Below are 25,856 nucleotides of genomic sequence, written 5' to 3'. Positions count from 1 at the left end.
GAGGTTTGCCGAAAGCTCTCGGCCAGTCAAAGTTTACGTAGATGACCGACCGACAACCGTGGTAGGGCTAATGCCCGTAAAAAGCTAATTTAGAAATGCAAAATCAAATAATTCAAAAGAATTATACGGCATGTTAAGTGTAGATCTGTTTACTGTTTATAATTGTTGCTATAGACGGTAAGCTTTTTTGAAAAGCTCTACTTGTAATATATTAATAGAAATCAATAAAGGGATTAACTGTCTATCTCTGACTGTGCTTTCGTAGAGATTAAGGCTGCGCGGAATTTATGAAATTTATCACACTTGCTAAAATATACAAAGTTTTGATATCATTCTACACAAAGTCCGATCATGTTATTTACACAGTTATCTAAAATAAGTTCAAAAATACTTTATTCCAGATCGTAACATTATCATTTAATAGTCATAACAATTCGTACGTTTTGGTTATTTTTCTCAAAGTATACATTCTTAATGCCGATTATTCTCCACAACAGGAACTTGCGCAGCATTGTTGGCTGAAATCCTTGTCGATCTCCATCTTGACCTCTGTTGACTTGCCTGTGTCGTCATCATACGTCCGACACGAGGCAAATGGCGGGGAATAAAGATGTAAAGTAACAGCACCTTCTGTTTGACTTTTGTTCCCGACTCTATGAAGACCTTCTGCGTCTAAATACAAGACAAGGCAAGCGTATTAGTAAACAATTATAAATACTAGTATATCATGAAGATGCCTAACAAGTAACAAGGTGCTGATAGAAGCACCAATTAAGATACAAACAATTTTTAGATTTAACTACATGATTCTAGGGACGCTATCAAAGTACTACGGAAAAAAACGCTACTCCATCTCGACAAAAGTTTGTTAAAGCCTCATGCAATGTAGTGTAGAACTTTTGAATTTCCGAGAGAAAACAGTTGATTGGAATTTTAGAACAGATTTTGGTTATTGTTTGACTTGAATTATCCCATACTTTGCAACGCAGTAATAGTTAGGGTGATTAAAACTGGTGACATATGTGACGCGCCAAGCAAAAACCTTCCTTATATCTATTATGACATGCAGAAGGATAAAACGTACGCTCAACTAGGACCTGGGGTCCCCCGCAAATAGTTCGTCATTTTGCGTAGTAATAAAACATTCTAGGAACTCTCCAGGCATTAAAGGCACAAAAGTAAATTCATCGATATCAATACGGAGACCTCAGGTCACCTTATATATTAACTGAATTTTATATGATAGACAATTTTCTTTGTCTTACTCAAAAATAATCATTTTCATAACTTTATAAAGATCAACTTTCTAATATATATATTAGCAGAAACGTGAAAATAATAAAGGGTGACTAGAGGTAACCTCATATTGTACATCAATAGGGGGACCAAAGATCACCTCACACTGTACATCAGTAGGGGAACCAAAGGCCACCTTATATTTAACATCATTAGGGAGACCAGTGGTCACCTTATATTGTACATCATCAGAGGGATCATAGGTCACCTTACATTTTAAATTAATAGGGGTCCAAAGGTAATCTTTTATTGCACATAATAGGGGGGACCTGGGGATACCTTATATCGTACATCATTTGGGGGACCAGAGGTCACCCAATATTATACATCAGTAGGGGGACTAGAGGTAACCTTATATTGTACTGTACATCAGTAGGGGGACCAGAGGACACCTTATACTATACATCTGTAGGGGGACCAGAGGACACCTTATATTGTACATGAGTAGGGGGGCAGAGGTCACCTTATATTGTACATCAGTAGGGGGACGAGAGGACACCTTATACTGTACATCAGTACGGGGACCAGAGGTCACCCGATATTTTACATTAGTACGGGGACTAGTAGTCACTTAATATTGTACTGTTCATTAGTAGAGAGACCAGAGGTCACCTTATATTGTACATCAGTAGTAGGACCAGAAGTCATCGTATATTGTACATCAGCAGAAGGACCAGAGGTCACTTTATTTTGTACGGGGACTAGTGGTCACCTAATATTGTACTGTACATCTGTAGCGGGATCAGAGGACACCTTATATTTTACATTAGTAGTAGGACCAGAGGTCATCTTATATTGTACATCAGCAGAAGGACCTGAGGTCCTCTCTTGTATATCAATAGGGGGACCAGGGGACACCTTATACTAAACATCTGTGGGGGGACCAGAGGACACCTTATATTGTACATCGGTAGGGGGACAAGGGGTCACCTTATATTGTACATCAGTAGTAGGACCAGAAGTCATCGTATATTATACATCAGCAGAAGGACCAGAGGTCACTTTATATTGCACGGGGACTAGTGGTCACCTAATATTGTACTGTACATCTGTAGCGGGACAAGAGGACACATTATATTTTACATTAGTAGTAGGACCAGAGGTCATCTTATATTGTACAGCAGAAGGACCTGAGGTCATCTCTTGTATATCAATAGGGGGACCAGAGGACACCTTATATTATACTTATGTAGGGGGACCAGAGGACTATTATTATTATTATTATTATACAAAATTTATAGAGCGCCTTATATAATAAACACAATTACTCTAAAGCGCTGTACAACATAGTTAAAATACATTCATAAATACAACATCAAGAATAAAAATTTTGTTGAATAGCATAAGAAAATAAAATTTAGTATTGATAACCATTTTAAAAATTAAAAATATTTTTGCAAAATGATGATTAAACGATATCAAAACACGAAAAGAGAAAACTGCATACAATAGAGCATAAGAAATTTCAGAAGATTAAAAATAACCAAATATTTAAAGTCAAAAATCTTTAAACATAAATAAATAAATAAATAAATAAATAAATAAATAAAAAGTCTATATTTGACACTTAAAAATAAGAATTTAACCGAATGCTGACACCTTATATTGTACATCGGTAGGGGGACCAGGGGTCATCTATATTGTACATCAGTAGGGGGACCAGAGGACACCTTATATTGTACATCGGTAGGGGGACCAGGGGTCATCTATATTGTACATCAGTACGAGGACCAGAGGTCACACGATATTTTACATTAATACGTGGACTAGTGGTCACCTAATATTGTACTGTACATCAGTAAAGGGACCAGAGGTCATCTTATATTGTACATAAGTAGAGGACCAGAGGACACCTTATACTATACATCTGTAGGGGACCAGAGGACACCTGATATTGTACATCAGTAGGGGGACCTGAGGTCACCTTATATTGTACATCAGTAGGAGGAACAGAGTTCACCTTATATTGAACATCAGTAGGGGGACCAGAGGTCACTTTATATTGTACATAAGTAGGGGGGACCAGAGGTCACCTTCTATTAAACATTAGAAGGATGACCAGTGGTCACATATGTACATCAGCAGGGGTACCTAGGGTCACCTTTTATTGTACATCAGTAGGGGGACCAGAGGTCACCTTATATTTAACATCAGAAGGATGACAACAGGTCACCTTATATTGTACGGGGACTAGTGGTCACCTAATATTGTACTGTACACCTGTAGCGGGACCAGAGGACACCTTATATCTAATACCAGAAAGGGGACTAGAGGTCACCTTATATTGTACATCATTATAGTGACCAGAGGTAATCTTGAATTGTACATCATTACAGAGACCAGAGTTCACCTAAAAGTGTACATCATTATGGGGACTAGAGGTCACCTTACATTGTACATTATTGGAGGACCAGAGGTAATCAGTGATGGACCACAGTAAATTTTATATAACATATCATTACGGAGACCAGAGGTCACCTTATATCGTACATCATTACGGGAACCAGAGATCACCGGATATAGTGTACATCATTCCTGGGACCAGAGGTCACCTTATATTGTACAAGATAACTGGAGCCATAGATCACCTGATATAGTGTACATAATTACCGGGACTAGAGATCGCCTGGTATATTGTACATATTTACAGGGATCAAAGGTAACCTTATATTGCAGATCATTATGGTGACCAGAGGTCACCTTATTTTATACATCATTACAGGGACCAGAGGTCACCTTAAACTGTCACCTGATATAATTATAGATATAATTAAATAATTATAAATTTCAAGGTCCCTGGCTCAGGGGTACCATGGAGGGATGGGGGCTCTAATTAAATACTGTAATTGAATTAATGCTTTCAAATTTATTCTTTGGTATAAACCAAATTTTTTTTATGAACAAGGGTGCCTTTTCCAAAATTGTGAAATGTATGACCCCAAAATGAGGGTTTTTATGGTCAGTGGGCACTACTTATTATTGATAATTATTACTGATTATTTGAAATGCACTTTTTTTGTTCCCCTACGCTCTATATAGGTATTATGTAGCCAAATTAAGTATGCTAAGTACATAGTTATAATGCGCAATGGTACTTTTTTTCAAAATTGCGAATGTCATGGCCACTGGTTCAAAGCGCAAACCAAATTCAATCGGTTTAAAGTTTTTACATGATCTTCAGATGACCTATAAGACCCATAGGCCTCTTGTCGTGTTCTTATAAAAGAACCTTTGCATGGTATCCCGTTAGTATGCATTTTATCTCTAATCTCTGATCCATCCTAATGTTCTTTTGAGATGTCTCTTGGTTACGATGGGTCCGCCTTCATATGAATTATATTTTATGTCTGGTTTCCTTAAAAATGTACAAAATGGGAACCACTGGTGTCCCTATTTATGTACATTATAAGGTAACATCTGCCCCCCCCCCCCCCCCCCCCTTGTGTTGTAAAATATAAAGTGCCCTTAGGTCCCCATAATGATCTACAACATAGGGTGACCTCTGACCACCTTATGATGTAGAAGGTGACCTCTGTTTCCCCTTATGATGTACAATATAATCTGACGTCTAGTCTGAAACAGTATAAGGTGACCTCTGGTCCCTTTTCTGTTATACAATTTAAAGGTGATCTTTAGTCTCCATAATGAAATAAAATATAAGGTGACCTTTGGTCCACCTATTCATGTACAATATTAGTTAACCTCTGATCCACCTAGTGAAGAACGTTAAAACTGACCTGAAGGCTCTGTACCCAAACTGATGTACAATATAAGGTGACCTCTAGTTCCCCAACTGATGTACAATATAAGGTGACCCCTGGTCTCCCTACTGATGTACATTATAAGGTGACCCCTGGTCTCCCTACTGATGTACAATTTAAGGTGACTCATGGTCCCACTACTGATGTACAAAACAAGATGACCACTGGTGACCACTGGTCCCCCTACTGATGTATAATACTACTAATACTACTACCTCTTGTTCACCTTCTGATGTAAAGTGCTATATAAGGTGTCCTTTGGTCCCCCTACTGATGTACAATATAGGGTGACCTCAGGTAAACTTATGGTGTATAATATAAGGTGACCTCTGGTCCCCCTACTGATGTACAATATAAGATGACCTCTGGACCCCCTACTGATTTCAATATAAGATGACCTCTGGTCCCCTTATTGATGTACAATATAAGGTGTCCTCTGGTCCTCCTACTGAAGTACAATATAAGTTGACCTCTGCTCCCCTACTGATGTACAATATAAGGTGACCCCTGGTCCCCCTACTTATGTACAATATAAGATGACCTCTGGTTCCCCTACTGATGTACAATTTAAGGTGACCTCTGGTCCCCCTGCTGATGTACAATATAAGGTGACCCCTGGTCCCCTTACTGATGTACAATTTAACGTGACTACTTATGTACAATATAAGATGACCTCTGGTCCCCCTATTGATGTACAATATAAGGTGACCTCTGGTCCCCCTACTGATGTATTTAATCAATATTTTATTATGTAAAGTAAGATTACATTATTGGATTGGACATCAGGCATGGCCTATATAAGTCCTCTCCTACTGATGTACAATATAAGGTGTTCTCTGGTCCCCTTACTGTTGTCCCCTACTGATGTACAATATAAGGTGTCTTCTGGTCCCCCTACATATGTAGAATTCAAGGTTCCCTCTGGTCCCCCTACTGATGTACAATATAAGGTGACCTCTGGTCCGCCTTCTGATGTTCCCTTCTGATGTACAGTATAAGGTGACTTCTGGTCAACCTAGTGATGTTTTATATAAGGTGACACACTGGTCCCCCTACTGATGTACAATATTAGGTGTCCTCTGGTCCTCCTACTGATGTACAATATAAGGTGTCCTCTAGTCCCCCCACTGATGTATAATATAAGGTGACCCCTAGTCCCCTTACTGATGTACAATATAAGGTTACCTCTGGTCCCCCTACTGATGTACAATATAAGGTGTCCTCTGGTCCCCCTACTGATGTACAATATAAGGTTCCCTCTGGTCCCCCTACTGATGTACAGTATAAGGTGCCCTCTGGTCCCCCTACTGATGATATAGAGTATAAGGTGACTTCTGGTCAACCTAATGATGTTTTATATAAGGTGACACACTAGTCCCCCTACTGATGTACAATATTAGGTGTCCTCTTGTACTCCTACTGATGTACAATATAAGGTGTCCTCTGGTCCCCCTACTGATGTACAATATAAGGTGACCTCTGGTCCCCCTACTATAGCTAATGTACAATATAAGGTTACCTCTGGTCCCCAAACTGATGTACAATATAAGGTGACTCCTGGTCCCCCTATTGATACACACTATGAGGTGACCTCTGGTCCCCCTACTGATGTACAATATAAGGTGTCTTCTGGTCCCCCTACATATGTAGAATTCAAGGTTCCCTCTGGTCCTCCTACTGATGTACAGTATAAGGTGCCCTCTGGTCCCCCTACTGATGTACAATATAAGGTGACCTCTGGTCCCCCTACTGATGTCCCCTTCTGATGTACAGTATAAGGTGACTTCTGGTCAACCTAATGATGTATTATATAAGGTGACACACTGGTCCCCTTACTGATGTACAATATTAGGTGTCCTCTGGTCCTCCTACTGATGTACAATATATAAAGGTGTCCTCTGGTCCCCCTACTGATGTACAATTTAAGGTGTCCTCTGGTCCCCCTACTGATGTACAATATAAGGTGGCCTCTGTATCCCCATATGATGTAGAACAGAAGATGACACCTGGTCTTATTAATTTTTTGTTACCTCTGGTATCAGCATAAAGATTATGGGAACAAGCGGAAGTCTTATATTGTACATCAATAAGGATTTCATACTTCACAAATTATAGTATATGAATGAGACAAAGGTAATTTTATTTTGTACATTGTTACGATGTTGCTGAAAGTTGTACGTAGTTTAAAATCATTTAAATAAATAAATTTAAATAATTTAAAATCAGGGTATGTGTAGAATTATTTTTTAAATCCTCTCCAAAAAACAGTTGCGACACTAATTTTTTGAAAATTGGAAAAAGTGCACAATTTCTCCGAGTTCTCTAAATGTATGTAGGATTGGTCAACTTGCTTGTCTTTAAATACAGTATATGTATCCCGAAAAGAAATAACGATTGGTGCATTTTTAAATTTTTATTTCTTTTTTTTAATGTAGTTCATGAATTTGATGTGTTAATTCCAGGGAAAGGGGATGAGAACTCGATGCAGCCCAAAACTTCGAAATACAGGGGGTACATCTTCTTTGTAAAATAAATAAAATCAGAGGTTTACTAAAAAATGTTAAAGTGATGAGGTCACCCATTTAATCATGATCTCATAAGGAAGAAGAAGGAGACATTAAATAATTTAACAAATAATTATTCCATTATGTTGAAGGATCGGTGAAAAGTCCGAGCGAAATTAAGAGGTACGGGGTGGTAAGGGAAAACATCTTCCTCCTCCCCCTACTTGTTAGAGATCTGCGAATTCAGAGACTTGATGTCGTTTACTCTGAGTCGCATACCATTAGTAAGAAGATCAGAGGTTAGGCACTGTGTAGTATAGATACTATAACCTTACATGGAATAAAATCATAGAGGAGACCACAGGTCACCTAACGTAAATCATAAATGTTAAACGCTTATATATCATATAAAATTGCAGTTAATGTTGCTCAGCACCCACCCTCCACCCCCTCTATCTTTTCTAATACCCATCAGATGGTTATTCCTTTTAAAAAGTTGTTTGTTTTACACTGTAAAGGCTTCACAGTATTACGATTTATTCTATTTTCACTTTACGTATGCAACGCACTACATTTTGTAGAGGAGTAAACAGGCCCGATAGTCGTGAACTGAGCAGGGGACCTAAGGTCCTAGTTCAGCGTACGTTTTATCCTTCTGCTTATGACATAACGCGTCTAAGTATCATTAGGACGTTAACCTGTATTCTCATCTGCCATGTGTTTAACTTCCTTGTTCAAGCAATAATAAAAACGTTATGGAGGAATTTCAGGTGAGTTTTAATGAAGTTTACTTCACCATAATATATTCGCAAAAAAATATTTAAGTTAATAATTTTTTTTAATTAAAGATAGATATATCCGAATGAGAAAAAAAATATGTGAGAAACTTGTTGGACCACTATACTGTCATGTTGATTGGATATCGGTACATGCAAATGCGACTTTTTCGATCGCATGCATGCATGCAGGTGTGGATTTATTTAACTTTTTTTTTTTACTTCAAATGAGAATTGTTGTATTTATATTTCAAAAAATTATACATATTATATAATCTTTGCATTTTCATTACATTATATCGAAGTGGTGCACAGGATTGATTGCCTTCATCACAAGCTCTGCGTAAGCATAATTTACGCAGAGCTCCTGGTTTTGTCAATCGAGTGATTTCTATTGACTTGTTTGATAAAATTGCGAACTCCTGTGGATATGCTTTTATAATGTGGTTTATAAAGGGATGTATGAAATTCATAATATTTGATTTCGACAGGATAAAAACGATCTTAATAACTTTTGTTGCCAAGCTGTTGCTAATGTAAACAAAGGGGCTTCACTCTAAATTTCTTCAGAAATGAAATTCTTTCGAGAATTTATTTAATGCAGTTACAATATGTCAACAAAATGCTAATCTGTTGTGTGTGTGAATATAGATAAATTTACAATCATTAATAAGCAAAATTGTACTATTCATGACACGATAAAGAAAAACATAATGTACAACCTGTGTGACTTGACCGATTTAAATTTAAAACTCAGGAATGAATGGCCGAGGATACGGACCTTTAGATCCATTTTCTAAGCCTTATACTAAAGTTCACTTTACTTTTGATTTTTCTCAGCAAATGTTTTAAAACTCAGGAATGAATGGCCGAGGATACGGACCTTTAGATCCATTTTCTAAGCCTTATACTAAAGTTCACTTTACTTTTGATTTTTCTCAGCAAATGTTTTTGCCTCATCACTCCAGACAAATGGGTCCACTAAACTTCCTGGTTCCTCGCAAAGTTTAACTTTTCAGAGTGAGAGTAGATGGATTTTCAAGGCAGTATAACTACCTGGTTGACGAAAACGAAACTATGGGTATGCAACTATTTTTGCATACCAAAATATGTACATGGACGTTTACCCCACAATAAAAAAATAGACTTTTTTTCAAATTAAACTACTTTTTTATGTAAATTAATAAAGTTGAATTACACTTTCAGGGGAAAATGGATCGAAGACACATGGACTAAATGCTGTAATATCAATGCTACATCACTGCTTACACAACTTTGGATTAGGTGAAAACGAGTGCATTGTTCATGCGGACAATTGTGCAGGTAATTCTGTTCTTAATCTTTCAGTTCATACCGGTATCCGATCATAAAGATTTTTCTTTAAAAATAATATTGATTTTAATTGTAGCATAAGATCAAAATAAAAATCGATATTTGTTGGCATACTTCTGCTGGAGAATGTGAACTATATTCAGAATTATTTTTAATAATTTCATAACATAACTCAAAAATCTTTTATGATGCTTAGTGGATTCAAATTTTGCACATATTAAACGCATCCACAAGAGAAGTGATTGCAACTCCCTCGAACAGATCTATCGTTGTCCAACAATGCGGTTGTATATGCTGAGGAGGAATCTTTGATGTGGTCGGGTTGGGTGCAGTTCTTCTCCGAGCACTTTGTTTCACTCAATGATTTGCGCTGATTCCAAATCTTTCGATTTTGCCATGACAGTCCAGGGTATGTACTTTGCAAAAAGTCTAGTGATGGTGAGGAGATTCCTGTGAGACTTTTGAAGTTTGATGTAAGGCATTTTGCTCATGATGCACGACCTCCAGAGATTTCACCAGGAGGTCTGACACGAGAAAGGCAGGCATACCTTTATAGCCGGATCCGACCTTTCGTAACCAATCCTTGGAAAGATGTGACCTGTCCCACGATTAAGAACGAAAAATGGCAGTTCAAAATTACTTCTTTTGATTAAAACCTGTGCGATACAATATTAACCTTTAAAAGGATCTTTTATTATGAAATGTTAACTTACATGTGATATTAAATATCGTGATTTGTACATGTATACGATTACGTATAAACTGTTAAAAGAGAATGTATATTTTAAAAAATCTTTTTTTTTCTTGCACCATTTCATATTTTAATTATTATTATTTATTGTCGGAAATCAACTGAATCAAAATAAGGAAGTGAACATGTATTGTTAGTGAAGTATGTTTCCCATTAATACTAGTATACATTTAGGAAAAGTTCTGTAGACTTTATTTGCGCAGTTGACGTCAAAGCATACAGTTATTTTAATGCGTTTTGAGAAATATATGTTATGCTATATATCATTAGAATCAGAAGAAAAAGTTTCTTTAAGAATCAATAAGAAACTGAAATTGTCAAAATTTTCACTTAAGGGAGGTTTTTGCTTGGCGCGTCACAAATACAGTAGTTTAACATTTCTTATGCATCTGATCGTACCTCTAGAATTCCCCCTTTTTTACATTCCTTAATATTTTTGTTTTAAAATTTTCGACACCGAACAGTTTTTTTTTATTTTCACCTTTTAGCGTTTTTATACCTTTCACACGTGTCATAATATGTAGGGTATATTTCCTTTACAAACTTGTGTGTACTTATATACATGTACATACCAGTGATCAGCGCCACATCGTTTAAACTGTAAATGCTGTCCTTTATCTTCTCCATTTTACATCCACAAGACCTTTCACATGACGTCATATCCGGATTCTTATACAGCTCTTCGAACACCTCTCCCTTTAGGGTCTTCATGAAGCAGTGGGAATTTAGATGATTATGTATTGGGCTTTTCTGAGTAGCATTCCAGAATAATATCATCAAGTTGTAATGTCCATTCCCTTTGTCTAATAAGGTACGGGTATATCTATACAAAAAAACTTGGCTATAGGAAAAAAACCCAGAAATTTTGTCAAATTAATCAATAAAAATATTTATCATCCACAAATCAAAATCTATTTCTGAGGGGAGTTTTTTTTTAAATCTAAATTTTGTTATAACACAGCAGAGACATCTGTTTTTTTTAAACTAGATATTTTTTTCTCGAACCAAATATGTGTAGAAATCTGGATATCTCCACCGGCGTTGGGTGGAATAATTTATCTGTATAATTACATTTTTAAAAAAAATTCTGTAAAAAATGTTCTGGAAACTTCAACGTAATTCTAACTAAAGAGATATTCTGTTCTATGACATGTACAGTAATGTTTCAGACAGAGAATGCATTTGATAACCTACACAATAAAAGAATTAAATGTTTACAAAATGCGTTATGTCCCAGGTCTTATTTTAATTTTAGATTTATGTTGCGATTTAATAACAGAACTCGAGTTCATTGAAAAGAAAATCGGAAGTTCAAAATAGAAAGGGAATACAACGCGTGTCTAATTATTTATTACCGCCCCTTTATTTATTAAAAACCCATGCTACTTATGAAAATAACTCATACAGCCATAACGTACTTGTCCTTGCTCCAGATTTCCATTCCCTCCCAGTCCTCTGGGTGACTTTTGTACTTGGACAGTAGCTGATTTACCATTTCTACGGACTCTTTCTGAAATCCGTTCGCCAACTCTTTACAAAGATCAGATCTTAAAGCTTTCAAGTCGTATCGCGCCATAATTTGAGTTATTTGTTGAAGTGGAAATTTAACTGCCTACAATGAATTTCTGTATGCAATAAAGGTACTAACGAGATGTTCCGATCCTTATATATGCACAGAGGTATTTTATTAATATTTTTTTCTTCGAAATCACCTGATGGTAAGTTTTTCTGTAAGTTTCACAACGGGTTATATTAAAAGGAAAATAACTTTTATGACATGGCAACAAGATTAAAATCTTACAATAAGAACATAAATGTCAAATACTTGTGTACTTCAGTAAGTTTGATTTCCTTGATTTGATAATTTAAGCATAATATTGTTTTTGAAAAGCAGTAAAGCCAGATAGAGAAAAGGAAATAATAAATACTTAGACATGACAAAATGTAAGTTAAGGAGACAGAAATAATTAAGTGTTCTAGTTCATGTTTCGGAGGTTGGGAGTTGGGCTTATTATTTTAAAATATTTTTTTCTTCAAACATTACAATATCATCCTAGTTTGGTTATACTGTAACGAACGATAGGGAAACAGCTTTTCGTTGATCTTTTTCTTTTGTAACAGGATGTGTTTGTGATGCGCCCGGTGTCGCATAATATTTGGTCCGCCTCGTTTAAAGGTCCGGCCGGACCAAATACGATAACATATTAGGTCCGCCTTTTATAAGAAAAGGTCCGGCCCGTATAAGAAAAGGTCCCCCTACGTTTTAAGGTCCGGGTGGTGCAAAATGTTTTAATCTTGACTTTAACATATGATATTAAAGAGAATCGGTTTATACTATATGATCAGAAGGGTTTACCCTATTGTGTTTTATTTTTTGTACAACATACACGTATCTCTAGACAAGAATCTACTCGTTTAGTGTGCTTTGAGCATTGCAGTTTAGGACCATAATTTCTTTAAAAATAATGCCACAATTATTGTGCTAGTGTTTTTTTCCTTAGAATTTACTTTGTGTAAATTAGTACGATTCAAGGTGTGAAATCTGTCGGTGTGTATAGCTAATAAAACAATGGGGTGTGACGTATTTGTTTACCTGACAGGTACCCACAGGTAGAGCCCGCGGCAGATGGCGCTGTCAACGAATGGTCGGTGAACCTAATGGTCATGTGTTAGCTTTATATATCAATAGATTTGAAGTTTTTAAATTAAATAAATTATGCTAAGGAACAAATATTCATTCGTACACTTCAAAACTGCTACTTTTATAATAAGTATAATCGTATAGTCTTTATTTGAATATTTAAAGCTAAATATGGCGTATCATAATCTGAGCTAAAGATTAAAAATACTAAATTAAGCGTAGATTTACATGAGATTTGATATTTATGTTCAAATTAAATTTTTTACCGATATTGAACTTAAATATACCGACGTTTCTATTAGTTAAATTCAAACTAATTGAATTAAAACTGTGTCTGATATTTAAATTCCGATTCGATAAGAATCGGTCATTGTTTTAAATCTCTGATATCTATACATGAAACGCAATTGATTTAAATTTCGGTAATGGAAAATTTTAAAGAATAAATTATAGACTGTTTAGTAAATCAAATGTCTTGGACATAGGTTCGGCGCAATCTTTGACATTTAATTTAGGGAACAAAATGAATGAAAAAAATCTGTTACATGTAACTAGACTTAGTGCTTCATGTACAGCTGTATATATACAAAATTTTTATATTAAAAATGTTGTGTATAATAATTTTTTTTTTTCAAAATTCCTTTTCTACGTACATGTACCTGTTAAACATTAAATTGCCGGAGAGGTACCTAGCAAAAATTCCGGAAATGAAAAGAAATAAATGTCGGGAAAAAAGAGTAATTGTCGGAAATAAAATAACGAAATGTCGGAAATGAAATGCCTTATCGATTACGCCACAGAGGCGATCACTGATTGGGAGAATTTTATTAAATATATAAACTTAATTTATACATTTGACAGAAGAAGGAGAAAATAGACAAATATTATTTGAAAACAGTTATATCTATTCTAAGGAATCTTAGATAAATGTGTACAACAAAGTTTCAAACTAATTACATCCAGATCGTTAGATGAATTGATATCATGGGGTCATTAAACGCTTTTTATATAGCGCTTGATTGAAGGATGTATAAGAAAATTATCAATGAGAATCCACGTCTGTAAACAAATCAGTTTTACTACCAAAACAGAAAATAAAGATGAGTATCTTTGGGATTGAAAATCCTGACTTATTTAGAGAAAATACTAGTAACCAAAATAACTAAGCATGCAACTAATTTTAGCATGAAGATTTTGAATGAGTTTTTGCAAGTGCGCTGTGTTACCACCATTATTTTCAGGAAAAAATCAAATGGATTGCCGCATAAATAATAACAACAGTCAGCATAATAATAACAATAGTGTTGCATTATGCATGTACTATGTCTAAATAGAAGGCAGGGTTTGACACATAGTGCACTCGCCTCCGGCAACAAAGTTCTACAGCCTATTTTAAGCTTATAGGCCACAGCCAAGGTCATTGACTTTTGTGTCATTTGAAGGAACTTAATTAGTGTAATATGCATACCAAATATAAAGTCTCTATATTTCATATTTCAAAATATATGGTGAAAGTTTGTCTATCTGTCTGTTGTTAACTTTAACCTTCGCCACAACTTTTGATCCATTAAAATGGAGACTACATATTTGGTATTCTTACTCCATTATATGACATTATATGCATCTTAAATTAAAAAGACCTTACACTTTATAAACCTTGCTAATTACCTCAATTATATACATTAATAGTAAACACTGTAATTAGTAAAAAAGAGAAACATGAATTACTTAAATTACTGAAATATATACATGTACCATTGTTTTTAATTGATGTTTAATTTAATATACCCAAAGTTTCATGGTATACAAGTTTATATTATTGACCTTTGACATTTCATTTAAAAACATTAATTGACACTGGAAGATTTTACTCATAAAATAAACAGCTAAATATCTTGTCTTCTCATTTTAAAAATATATAGAACAAATATATTTGCAAGTCTATATGTAAGTACATTTGTAAAGGGGGTTTTGACCACAGAATTTAAGTTATATTCAGTTCAAATTATTATAATCGGTATGAAATTAATTTTTCATTGAATGTAATGAATACAGTGTTGTCAGCAAACGCAGTACATGTATACTAAAATTTCCGCTTTTTGAACACAAAGAATTTACCTTCAGAAACAAACCATTTACTTGTCACCTGACAGAAACAACTGGTCAAAGGATGCGCTGTGTTTTTTTTTTGTAATTATGGAAATTCATTTTCATGTAACCTGTAGGATATTGTGAGACAGTGTACTGTTATATTGCTTGTTAAATGTATCTTAGCATTGTAAACTTAGATCGTCAAACTCATGACACAGGACAGCCATATCATTTTAAACAGTTTTCTAATGTTGAAGACATTCTTAAAATTCTAGGTTATTAAATCTGTTGTTTCAAATCAAATTATGTTTTATTCAAATGTTAAATAATATTTTAATCCTGTTTTTTTAAATATAAGTAAAGACTTTGAATGTTTGTATTCCGTCCTCATTATCGCTTTCTTTGCATCAAATGCTTAATGGTTCAATAGAAGGATTTATTAGTTAAAGCAATATGAGCTATAACTTTAATTTGATGTCGGAATTTTTTTTTCGCAAAACTCTAATTAATTATTTCAAAACAGAGATAAAGAATATTTATAATTTGGAGTTGTTCATATTTGTAACGAGAGAAGTTTTAATAAACTAAGGTTGAAGCAAAATAGCAATATTTTCGTCCTGTACAAAATTGATTTCTTAATTAAACAATGCTACATAATTGATCGAAAAGGTTTTCTTCCGAAACAGTTAAATACTTTATTTTAGTCTAATTTAATATAAAAATTTAATTTACATTTTAAAAAAATCAAAATACATAAAACTGAATTTATCGCCAAAATAAAATTCTTTAAAATGCAGTTCATGTTGTTTTAAATAGATATTTGCACAAGTGTTACAGGCTCAAGGGGGTTACTCTCCCAGAAGTATATAGAAGGAGACGACGGGATACATAAAGATCTAACAAAGAATAGCTGTCTGATTCATGTACTTGTGTTCAATTTTTGATGGAATTTTCCGCGATTGCTCTTGTTTATTTGGTGTTTTCACCAATTCTGAATGTACAAAATAAATTCAATATTTGAGCAATTACATTATCATATTAAAAGTGTCAATCTGTTTTCGGCATCATTATTTGCATAACCTGTCTTTAAAAATATCGATCTGACATTATCCACATTTACTACGAATATATTTATCAACGAGTATAGTTTCTTTTTTTATAACAATCTGTTTTCGGCATTATTATTTGCATAACCTGTCTTTAAAAATATCGATCTGAATTATCCACATTTACTACGAATATATTTATCAACGAGTATAGTTTCTTTTTTTATAAATATGACTTCAGAACAGCCTTAGATAAACGCTAAAATCAGTATTTTAGGTTCTTTTCCTTTTTTAATCAACGTCAATGATATGGCTTCCAGTATTGATCCTGACTGCAAACCTATTTTATATGCTGATAATAGTGCAATCTCATGCTCTACTTATGAACGATTTTAAAACGAGGTAAATTATTGACAAGCAAGTTGATGAAACAAGAATATCAGCAGTCTCGTTTAAAGTCATCATTTTGTAAGTTCTATCGTCGATACAATGACCATGTCAGCAAATACAATTTATCATTGCGTCAAATGCTGACTGACATTTTTATACTTATTGTTAAACTATTGTTTGTACACTGAATTGACGACAGATTTTTCCGTTATTTCCTGACTACGACAAGGAGCACAGGCCAGTGTAACCGGTCAGCAGGAGATGCTCACTCCTCCATGGCACCTGATCCCACCTCTGATGTTTCGGAGGTCCGTGTTTGCTCTGCTTTTATTTTGTATTGTTTAATGGACTTTGAGATTGAATAATGCTCGTTATCTACATATCCTTATCTCTCATAATAATGCAGATTATATAACAGAGAAACTTTGTACTGTTTTAAACAGTGTTAAATTTGGCTTGTTGATTTTATGATTATAATTTACCACACCTGTGGAAAACTAAATGTATTTTATTTGCATTAAGAAACTTACATATGTTCAAGATTTTCATATTGTGTGTAATGGACATACAATTCATTCTATGGAAAAATAGAAGGTATTTAATAACTTATTACCAAATTTTGTACGTAATATAAGAATTGTGCGATATCTTTTGACCATGGTTGCAATTTTAAGATTTATTGCATAAAATTTTCCACCAAAGGAAATCACAAAATTTTTGATTTAAGTCCAATTAAATGCACCTTGAATTTAATTTTCAAGTCTCTGGGCAGTACATAATTTTTAAATATATTGTAAAAAGTAGGGCTGGGCAATAATATCGATATTTCAATACATTGCGATACAATGACAAAAAATGTCGTATCGCAATACTATTTTGTAATATCGATATATAGGCAATATACTTAGATTAAGGGTCCTTAAATATGAAAATGAATTATGAAAGTTTGATATTAAGCCAAACAGTAAAACAGAAGTTGTTTTGTGGGTACATTTCAGAGTAAAACTTCAATGAAATCAACAAGAATTTTTTTCTGTGTTGGTTATTTATCATAGTTATGTACATTCTGCATGTTAATTAAAGTAAATATAGTAAGGAAATGCCATATAAATTACATTGAAAATATTGCAATACATATCGCAATACAGTTAAAAATATCGCAATATCTCGCAATATTTATTCCCATATGAGTGAAAAATTCTCGAGAGGGACGTTAAACAATATACAATCGACCAATCTTTCTTTATTCAATGTCATCTACATTATACTTGCTGTGCATGCTACATGTATGCAAGTTTGTCAAAAAGTTTGAAGAAGAAGTTACAAATATATATATATATAAACAGTGGCGAGATATCAATGTATACTAAATCTATCACCTTTACATTCCATAAACTTTAAAGTGCTTAGTTCATCAAATTTATTTAATATGGAAGATCAAGTATGACTCAATGTAAACCATGTGTATAATTAATTATATAATAGCTTTTCGCAGTCTTATTTAAGTCAAAAATTTACCTTTAAAATCAGTTGTGTCTTCAAAACACTACAGCATCCTGAAATGATGTTTTTTTTTAGGAAAGCAACACGGACGATAATGACAATAAAATTATAAAAGGACTTGTTTGTCGGAATTCTAAGATGTTGAGTCAATTGCGAGTTGTAATACTTAAAAAAATAAGAATTTAGAGGACATGTCTTGCATCTTTCTTTTAAAACGTATAGCGTCGTCGAAAGAAACGTTGGGCTTTTTTTTCTACATAACGAAGAATCAGAACTTTGTCTTATTTATATCCATTGTTTTATTCAATAGCTGTCATGATACTTTTAATGTATATACACCAGAAATCCGTAAAATATTTCTTGGGAAAGGTTCAGTGCATATTTATGCAAATAAAACGAGCTATTGAATTATCTAGAAATGCACTGACGACAGATTTTGTACTCCAAAGTCTAGATTTTCTACACAGGAAAAAGTGATTGAAAACCACATCTGCTTACGACCAGTGCTACCAGATATTAGTACTAGAGGAATATTATTTGTACAGTCTAATTTCCCCTTTGCCAGAAGATCTTGATGTATGATCATCGTAAAACCACTGATGACCAGGACCACTTCGGGTTAGATAAATAATTTCCGTTCTTAGACTCTAACAATTTCAAGAACACGATGCTAGCAGTCTGAAGCATAGCAGCATGAGTAAATGAAATCCTGATTAAAAGAAGACAGGAGTTTAAGGGATGCTGCTAATGAGTTGGAAGATCTTGGAAACCAAATGGAAATGTCGTCATTCAAAGAGAAGAGATAAACAACTGACAACCAATACTTGAGTAGCTGAGTCAAATATTATGATAGTGTTAACGTGTTCAGCTAAGCTCTCGATTGATCTTGATTTGTTAAATTCTTGCTGAAAGTTTGAGAGATAAACTTCAAAAGTAGTTGAATGTTTTTCATGAATTCTTTACAATAAAAGTCCATTTAAAATAATTAGAAATTTTATAAAAGTTGCTTATATTAATATACAAGCCTTTTTCTAACACAAGGGTGCTTCATATGTGGTTGAATTGTCACCCTATGGTTCATGACAACATGAAAAATATTTTCTTAGAAAATGAATAAACAGAACAGACATACGGAGGTTGCACATTCTTTGATGAGAAAAGCTTACTTGGTTCTTTAAATATACATTCATGGTAAAGCTTTTTATTTCGAACAATTCAATGAAATTATAAAATGACAAATTTTAAGAGTGATAATGACAAATGTGATTTTAAATACAAGTAGCATTATTTTTACGATTATCATGCAGGTTTCATGAATTGCTAAGAAAAATACATTTCACATGTACAAAGCCAATTAAATGCTCTTTAACAAAAAAAAATGCACATCGTGAAAGTATAAGAATATACAACAAAAAGATAAATAATAAAAAATATCATCACAGCATGCAAAGTATAGTGTAAACAGTTTATGTAATTTTTTTCGTTTATGTATTTATTACACGTTGTAATGTTCTGGTATTCTTTACTTCACTCTTTTGAATATGCTTTCATTTTTTTACTGACACCTACAATAGGATGTCATGTATAGCTACAATGATATTTCGTTTTCATTTTTTAACAACGGATCTTCACTTTGATCTACATTGAACTTCAAAAAATGTCGGTTGATATGTTAAATATTGAAAGACAACAGTTGAGTAACTCTCCAAAACTGCTCAGTGTCAGCTTAGCACTAATAATTGTTTTCTCGATTCCTGTAATCCCGTTGACCAGAGTGTCACCGACCTCTTGGAATGTTTCAATTTTGGGAATTTTCTCCGACGTCAAGGTGCCTTCTCCACCCAGGGACATTCATGTCCCTCGTCGAGTCATAGTCATTGAAGGCACGTCGAGTAGACCTGTTGTAAATAAGGTAATTATAATGTCGGTTAATCTTGTCCAAAATTTAAAAAATCATATTTTTCAAATGTGTACTTTTTTGTTTGGTAATACTTAGTATTCAAGGTTATTCAAAATTTCTTAAAATAAAAAAAGTGTATATTTGTTTTGTTTTTTTTTTCATGTGATTAAAGGTTTGATGTTTATTGTTTAATTGGAAAAATTACTTACGATCGACACCGACAGACAAGAAAGACAACAAGTAATGTCACAAGAACAATGGAGGAAGCTGCAGAAACAGTGATGATAAAAGCAAGACTGGTAAATGGATCCTTGGTTGTTGGCGTCAACGTGGTTAAAATACAATCTTTAAATAATATTCAAAATTAATTTTCTAAATTTCCTACAACTGTTCATGATTCTTGATTATAAATCTATTATTTGAACAACTTTCCGTTTCTATTAAAAAAAACAAACAAAATATTAAAGTTCATATATATTTATTGGTCCATTTAAGTTCACTCAATCAAAAGTAAAACAGTGTAAGTTAAAAAAAGATACAAAATGAAACCAGCCATGAAGGAAACACTTAAAGCAACATATACTTTATTTCATTTTACATTCACATTGTAGGGATTGTTAAAATGGAAAATGATTTTGCAAAAACGGTCAAGGGTGATAAAAAAAAACAGCTGGATTAAATTCTGAATTGTTAAATTTGCTATCAAAATTTACATGCAATAAGATATCAAACATCTAATGACTACTTAAGCACCACTAGTGGTCACCAATTGTATTTTCTTTTTTGTCTTTTGTTTGATAAAGATATCTTTAATCAAAGTAGAATTCTTAATCGCACCAGTTAATGCCTAAAGGCAGCTTTGATGCAATAGTGCAATAGATAGTGAAAACAGCAGATATGAGATATGATTTAATTCTTATGAAATGTAAAATTTAGTAACAATCTTGTATTTAAAAAAAATTACCTTCATGCAATGACCACTCAAACTTCTGACTTGAAGGATAGCAAACCTCACAGATGTTTCCCGGTTTGAAAGCTCCATTTCTTATACATGTGTTGTCAATAAAACAATAATCTGCCTATATGTGGGGTAAGAAATAATCAGTTCCTATTATTATTCCTTGTAATGCAATTCATAGGTTTTAATAAATTATTTATGTAGCATCCACCATTATATAATAAATAGGTGTTCTTTTTTGTGTTTAGTTAAAATTGAAGTGTATTCAACATTGTATCATATTTACGTGTATTTATATAAAGGTTACCTTAAGGTTGACCTGTTCAGCACCGTTTACATAAGAAATCTGCTGGCATTCAGATTGATATTTGTATATCGAATAAGACGGGGAGAATTGATTCCTATCGTAGGAGATTTTGAATGTAAACTTCGTAATCCAGGTCACCCTATTGTCCTCAGGCAAAGGACATGCTCCTTGAAATAACGTACGGTCATCTAGAGGTTCTTCAGTGTCGGAGGTATACACGATTGTGTTGTTATGATGCACCTAGATAAGAATGGTAAAATGTAACATTGTTTAGGATTTCAAAAAAATATTCAAAAGTCAAAAAAGATGTATTTTCCCAACCAAATTTCAAGACTCATCTTACTTCGCTTTTGAAAGAAGGGAATGCATTTAAAAACAAAAAATTATTACATTATTTGTAGTTAAAAACTTTTAATAAAAATGTTCTTCTATATACATGTACCTACCAACTCTCTTCTAATAAAACATGTTTTCTTAATATTCTCAAGGAAGTATCTGCCTTCTAGGAGAACCTCGGAACAGGTACGTGAAGATAAATCACAAGTTCTATTTGGTGCAGTGTAAAGGATAGAGGGGGGTGATCGGACATTGAAAGAGCAGTCACTTCCTCCAAACCCAGAATCACACGTGCAGTTACCTGTTGGGTATTAGTTTTTAAATATTTTAAATTTATCCAGGTCGACACAAACAAACAAGGATTTACATACTTTCAGTCTGTAAACTGTGCTGAAAACTAAATGAAATTCTTCAATTTATTCATTTTGGGACCAGGTTCAGAAATTAACATGAACTGCACAGCTTACAAAAAGTATGTTTCTTAATACTTTTCTCAGACAATCAACAGTCAACAGTTGTTTTTTTCAGATTACATGCTTCTGTGTGTTATGATTATCGTTATAATTTATAAATATGTATAACCTTCCGTGCAGACTCCATGACCACTACAGTTATTTGAACACAGAGACTGGAGTTGATACGTGACATCAGGCTGCTCCGTTTTTAGTGTGGTGTTCAGGTCAAGAAATTGAATGCACTGCTGAAAGGCTGCTTCAATATGGATAACTGGAATGTTTACATCCCCAGTCAACTGAAAATTAAATTCACCAAAATTATTCTTCTACACCAGAACATTAATAAATCGATGTCTAAAATGACCATGAAAGGATAGTTACTCTGACGTCCATGATGCAGTTCGATAGAGAGGAGTTGGTCATGTCGCTGACATACTGCTCGCATGTCCGGAATGGCGCTGAACTGATAAACGCAGATTTACAGACATCCTCAGCTATGGTCTGGTTTGTCACGTAAATTGTTAGTTCCCGCTTTTGTCGACTCTATAAATAATTAATTACATGATATGTAATCATCTTGAATTTAATAATTCTATAAATTATAATATATTTTATATTGTACTCACAATGGCGATATTTCCTTGAGCAGAAGATTCCAGATTACTATTTAGTTGAACAGCCCTCTTTTTACGTGTTGGTTGCACCTGATTTATTATTCGAGTGCAATGGAACTGCTTTCCTTTAGGTTTGGAACATTGTGAGGATGTCTGATAAGAACACTGCTCCCCGCTGATAGGACAAGTACAAATTTTATCAAGAGTACTGGATATCGAAGGACGATCTGATGGTACACCGTTTAAGATGCTTTCGTGGTTTTGGACGCTGAGACAAAAAATCAAATGGCATCTAATAATTTTAAATACATATTTTGTGTGTCAGGTAATTTTACATGAAATTTATTCAACGTTGCATAATTATGAATGGAAAAGAACATTTTTTTGTCAGAGAATGTATAAAAAGAACTTAATAAAAAGCTTTCAAAGATTTATTACATCCATGATCTAGAAAAATCATCAGGATAATCCAAGTTAAGACTGCTTCCACTTTTGTTTGTGAATTCGTTCTCTCTATCTCCATCTAACGTTCCACAGAGACCCTCAGTGTTGTTGACATCAGCCAAGGACGGGTAGATATCTAGGTCTATCTGCCATGATCCTTCAACAGGCCATTCAACCAAAGATACAGACACAGAGGTTCCAGTAGGAAGTAGTACCTAAACATTCATGTGTAAGATTGTTACTTTCTTTTAATTGAGTTCATTTTTCTCATGTGATAAAAATATATTTGCTTTAATAAAAAATACAAACATATTACATAACAATTTACATTGCAACTATTTTTAATAAAGTAACTGTAACATCGCAAGCATCAGTAATATTGCATTGTAAGGTGTTTTGATATAATACATCTGTTGATAACAGACCTTATAGTTTTTGTCCGTAATTTTGTATACTTCAATGACGTTATCTTGACATATAAGAAAGTCCATGAAATTGTTGTTTTCACATATGTCAATCATGAACACATCTTTTCCTGACTGAATGGAAACAGCACACGTGCACTGCGGGAAAGGGTATTTTGCGTGGCATTTCTCGTGACGAGTTTGAACCTTTAGAGAGTAAAGAAAACATTCAGATATTTATTCACCATTCACCAAATTTAATGTTTTTTTTTTTTCAATGAAATCTTTACAAATACAAATATTTGTCTACATATCTTACCTCTTGGTTGTATTTCCAATTACGATACAGGATAAACTCTCCTGCAATGTGGCTATCAAATGCCCTGAAATTTGAAGTAAAATTTACTTATATGAATTTGATATATAAACAATATCCAGGAACCAAAAGAGTAGAGTTACATGTAAAGATGCCATGCCTGGACTTAAGAAAAGAATGTGATATTTTTTCCTTTGATAAATGTATCAAAGAAAAAATTGGACGGAAAACTTCATCAATGCGCGTAGCGCATTGATAAAAAAGTTTTCCGTCCAATTTTTTTCTTTGATATATCGATCAAAAGAAAAAATATTACATTCATTTCTTATCATTTAATTATGTTTTTAAATCTATAAAACGAAGTTTTCTTTCACTTTTCTGTTAAATTTACGCATCAAAAACCGTGCGCACGAATACATCACAACAACGTTGACGTTGCCGAAATTCAAAATGGCTCAAACGAAAAAACGTTCTCAGATAATGTTGTGTCATTACTAGCATTCTCTGAGATAATTTACAGTTCTTTAACACAATAAACTTACCTGTTGTGTTATCTCAATGGGTATATTTTTCCCGGTAAGTTATCTAAGTTCATGAATGTAACAAAGGGAAGCTACTCAAATATCCTAACGGTTCTAGATCACTGAAATTTTGGATTTCATTTGCGGATCTTTTCACCTGAATTTCAAATCGAACATATAGATACGTATCAAAATGCTGTAAAACCTGAAAGAGTCTGCTGCCGACTGTTTAAGATTAAAAGAATTCCGTCCACTCTTCATTCATGTAGTGTAGTTTTTCGCGATCATTCGTTTCCCAAGAATTAACAGATAAACGGTCTTCCCCGCTTTGGTAGCATAAAAAAACATTTCTTCAGAGTTCTGTTGTTCATACCAGATATCTTAAAGTCAAATATTTAACAAAAGTATGCCGATTTCATTTCTTCTCTCCCAAAACTGTATTGTTGTTATGCAGACGATGTGATTTGTTTAGCAAAGGGGGATAATTCAAAAAAGAAACGAAAGTAGAAAATAAGTCAGAAACTAACGGACAAGTTTCGAAATTCAGGAAAATATTTATTTAAGTAAAAGTATTTAATTACGGTATTCCTTCAAAAAGTAATCTGGAGGCGGGAATATATACAGGCAAAGACTGCCAAAGTAGTTTCGGCTGTTTAGTGCAAGCGAACTCTAGATTTTATTGATGCAGTTATCAAAATAATTTTTTATCCAATCAGAATCAAGTATTTTATAGAAATTAAATGATTTAAAAGTCAATTAAATTCTTTAAGAGATTCATTTCTTACACTCCATCAAATGTATATAGATGAGGATCAGTTTTTGAACCGCAAGATTTCCCTTTCCACCTTTCTTCCGCTTCAAAAATTTCTATCTGTAAAAAAAACAAAAGTTTTCCAATATGATAAATATTTATGTTTAAATCTTTGATAAACTAAAGGGTTTCTGGTTTTACTTACAGAGGTATTGTCTAAAGACATATGATGAAAAAATCCATCTTGAATTTCACTTGTTTTTAAGGAAAGTGTCGCTGTTTTGTCGAAGTTATATCCATCTGAGTCAATGTGATAGACCGTGATATAGTGAGTTTTTCGCCAATCATCTAATTCATACTTGGTCTTGTCGTCATAGGAATACGCCTTGATTTCTAGAGTACACTGATCAACACCTATAGAGCCTTTACAGCTATTCTCTGACATAGAAATAATGTTACTGTGAATCATCAAGGGGTGGAGCGCCTTAAGGGTATCATTTAAAATAATTATTTGTGTCACAAACGGAACGGTCAAATAAAAACCGATCTGAGCTTTGCCTTTCCTGGGAAGACTAACTTTAGTTTCATTCATCTGTAAAAAAGAAAATTAGGATCAAATGTTGCACTTGTTCGAGTTTAAGGCATTTAAATACAGATTCATGAATTGCTGATTAATATGTAAATGATCATTCTTTCATCATCAAATTTCGTTTATCCCTACAATTTAAAACAAAATAATTTGATATTAGACATGTATTT

The 25,856-nt window shown here is 33.7% G+C and overlaps 2 protein-coding genes across 2 annotated transcripts; both read right to left on the bottom strand.

The window, feature by feature from the left end:
- Positions 1-235: 235 nt before the first annotated feature.
- Positions 236-12,011, bottom strand: LOC134236164 (cysteine dioxygenase type 1-like). The gene is made up of 3 exons (XM_062718340.1): positions 11,839-12,011; positions 10,993-11,243; positions 236-672 (listed from the first exon to the last, which is right to left on the bottom strand). Exons 1-3 carry the CDS (start codon positions 11,994-11,996, stop codon positions 482-484), a joined length of 600 nt encoding a protein of 199 aa, XP_062574324.1. The 5' UTR covers positions 11,997-12,011; the 3' UTR covers positions 236-481.
- Positions 12,012-19,276: 7,265 nt separating this feature from the next.
- Positions 19,277-25,689, bottom strand: LOC134236163 (von Willebrand factor D and EGF domain-containing protein-like; the record flags this gene model as incomplete). The annotated part of the gene is made up of 13 exons (XM_062718339.1): positions 19,277-19,989; positions 20,201-20,336; positions 20,956-21,070; positions 21,257-21,496; positions 21,703-21,893; positions 22,175-22,343; positions 22,429-22,590; positions 22,674-22,929; positions 23,100-23,320; positions 23,531-23,716; positions 23,829-23,892; positions 25,132-25,217; positions 25,303-25,689. Coding segments are annotated over 13 exons (2,313 nt in total), but the record flags the coding sequence as incomplete, so codon positions are not given.
- Between the last annotated feature and the right edge of the window lie 167 nt (positions 25,690-25,856).

The sequence above is a fragment of the Saccostrea cucullata genome, unplaced genomic scaffold (assembly GCF_032062105.1).
Source record: "Saccostrea cucullata isolate Sc308-1 unplaced genomic scaffold, CSIRO_AGI_Scuc_v1 ctg3290, whole genome shotgun sequence".
Taxonomy (NCBI): domain Eukaryota; kingdom Metazoa; phylum Mollusca; class Bivalvia; order Ostreida; family Ostreidae; genus Saccostrea; species Saccostrea cuccullata.
This window is presented reverse-complemented; position numbering and strand designations above follow the sequence as displayed.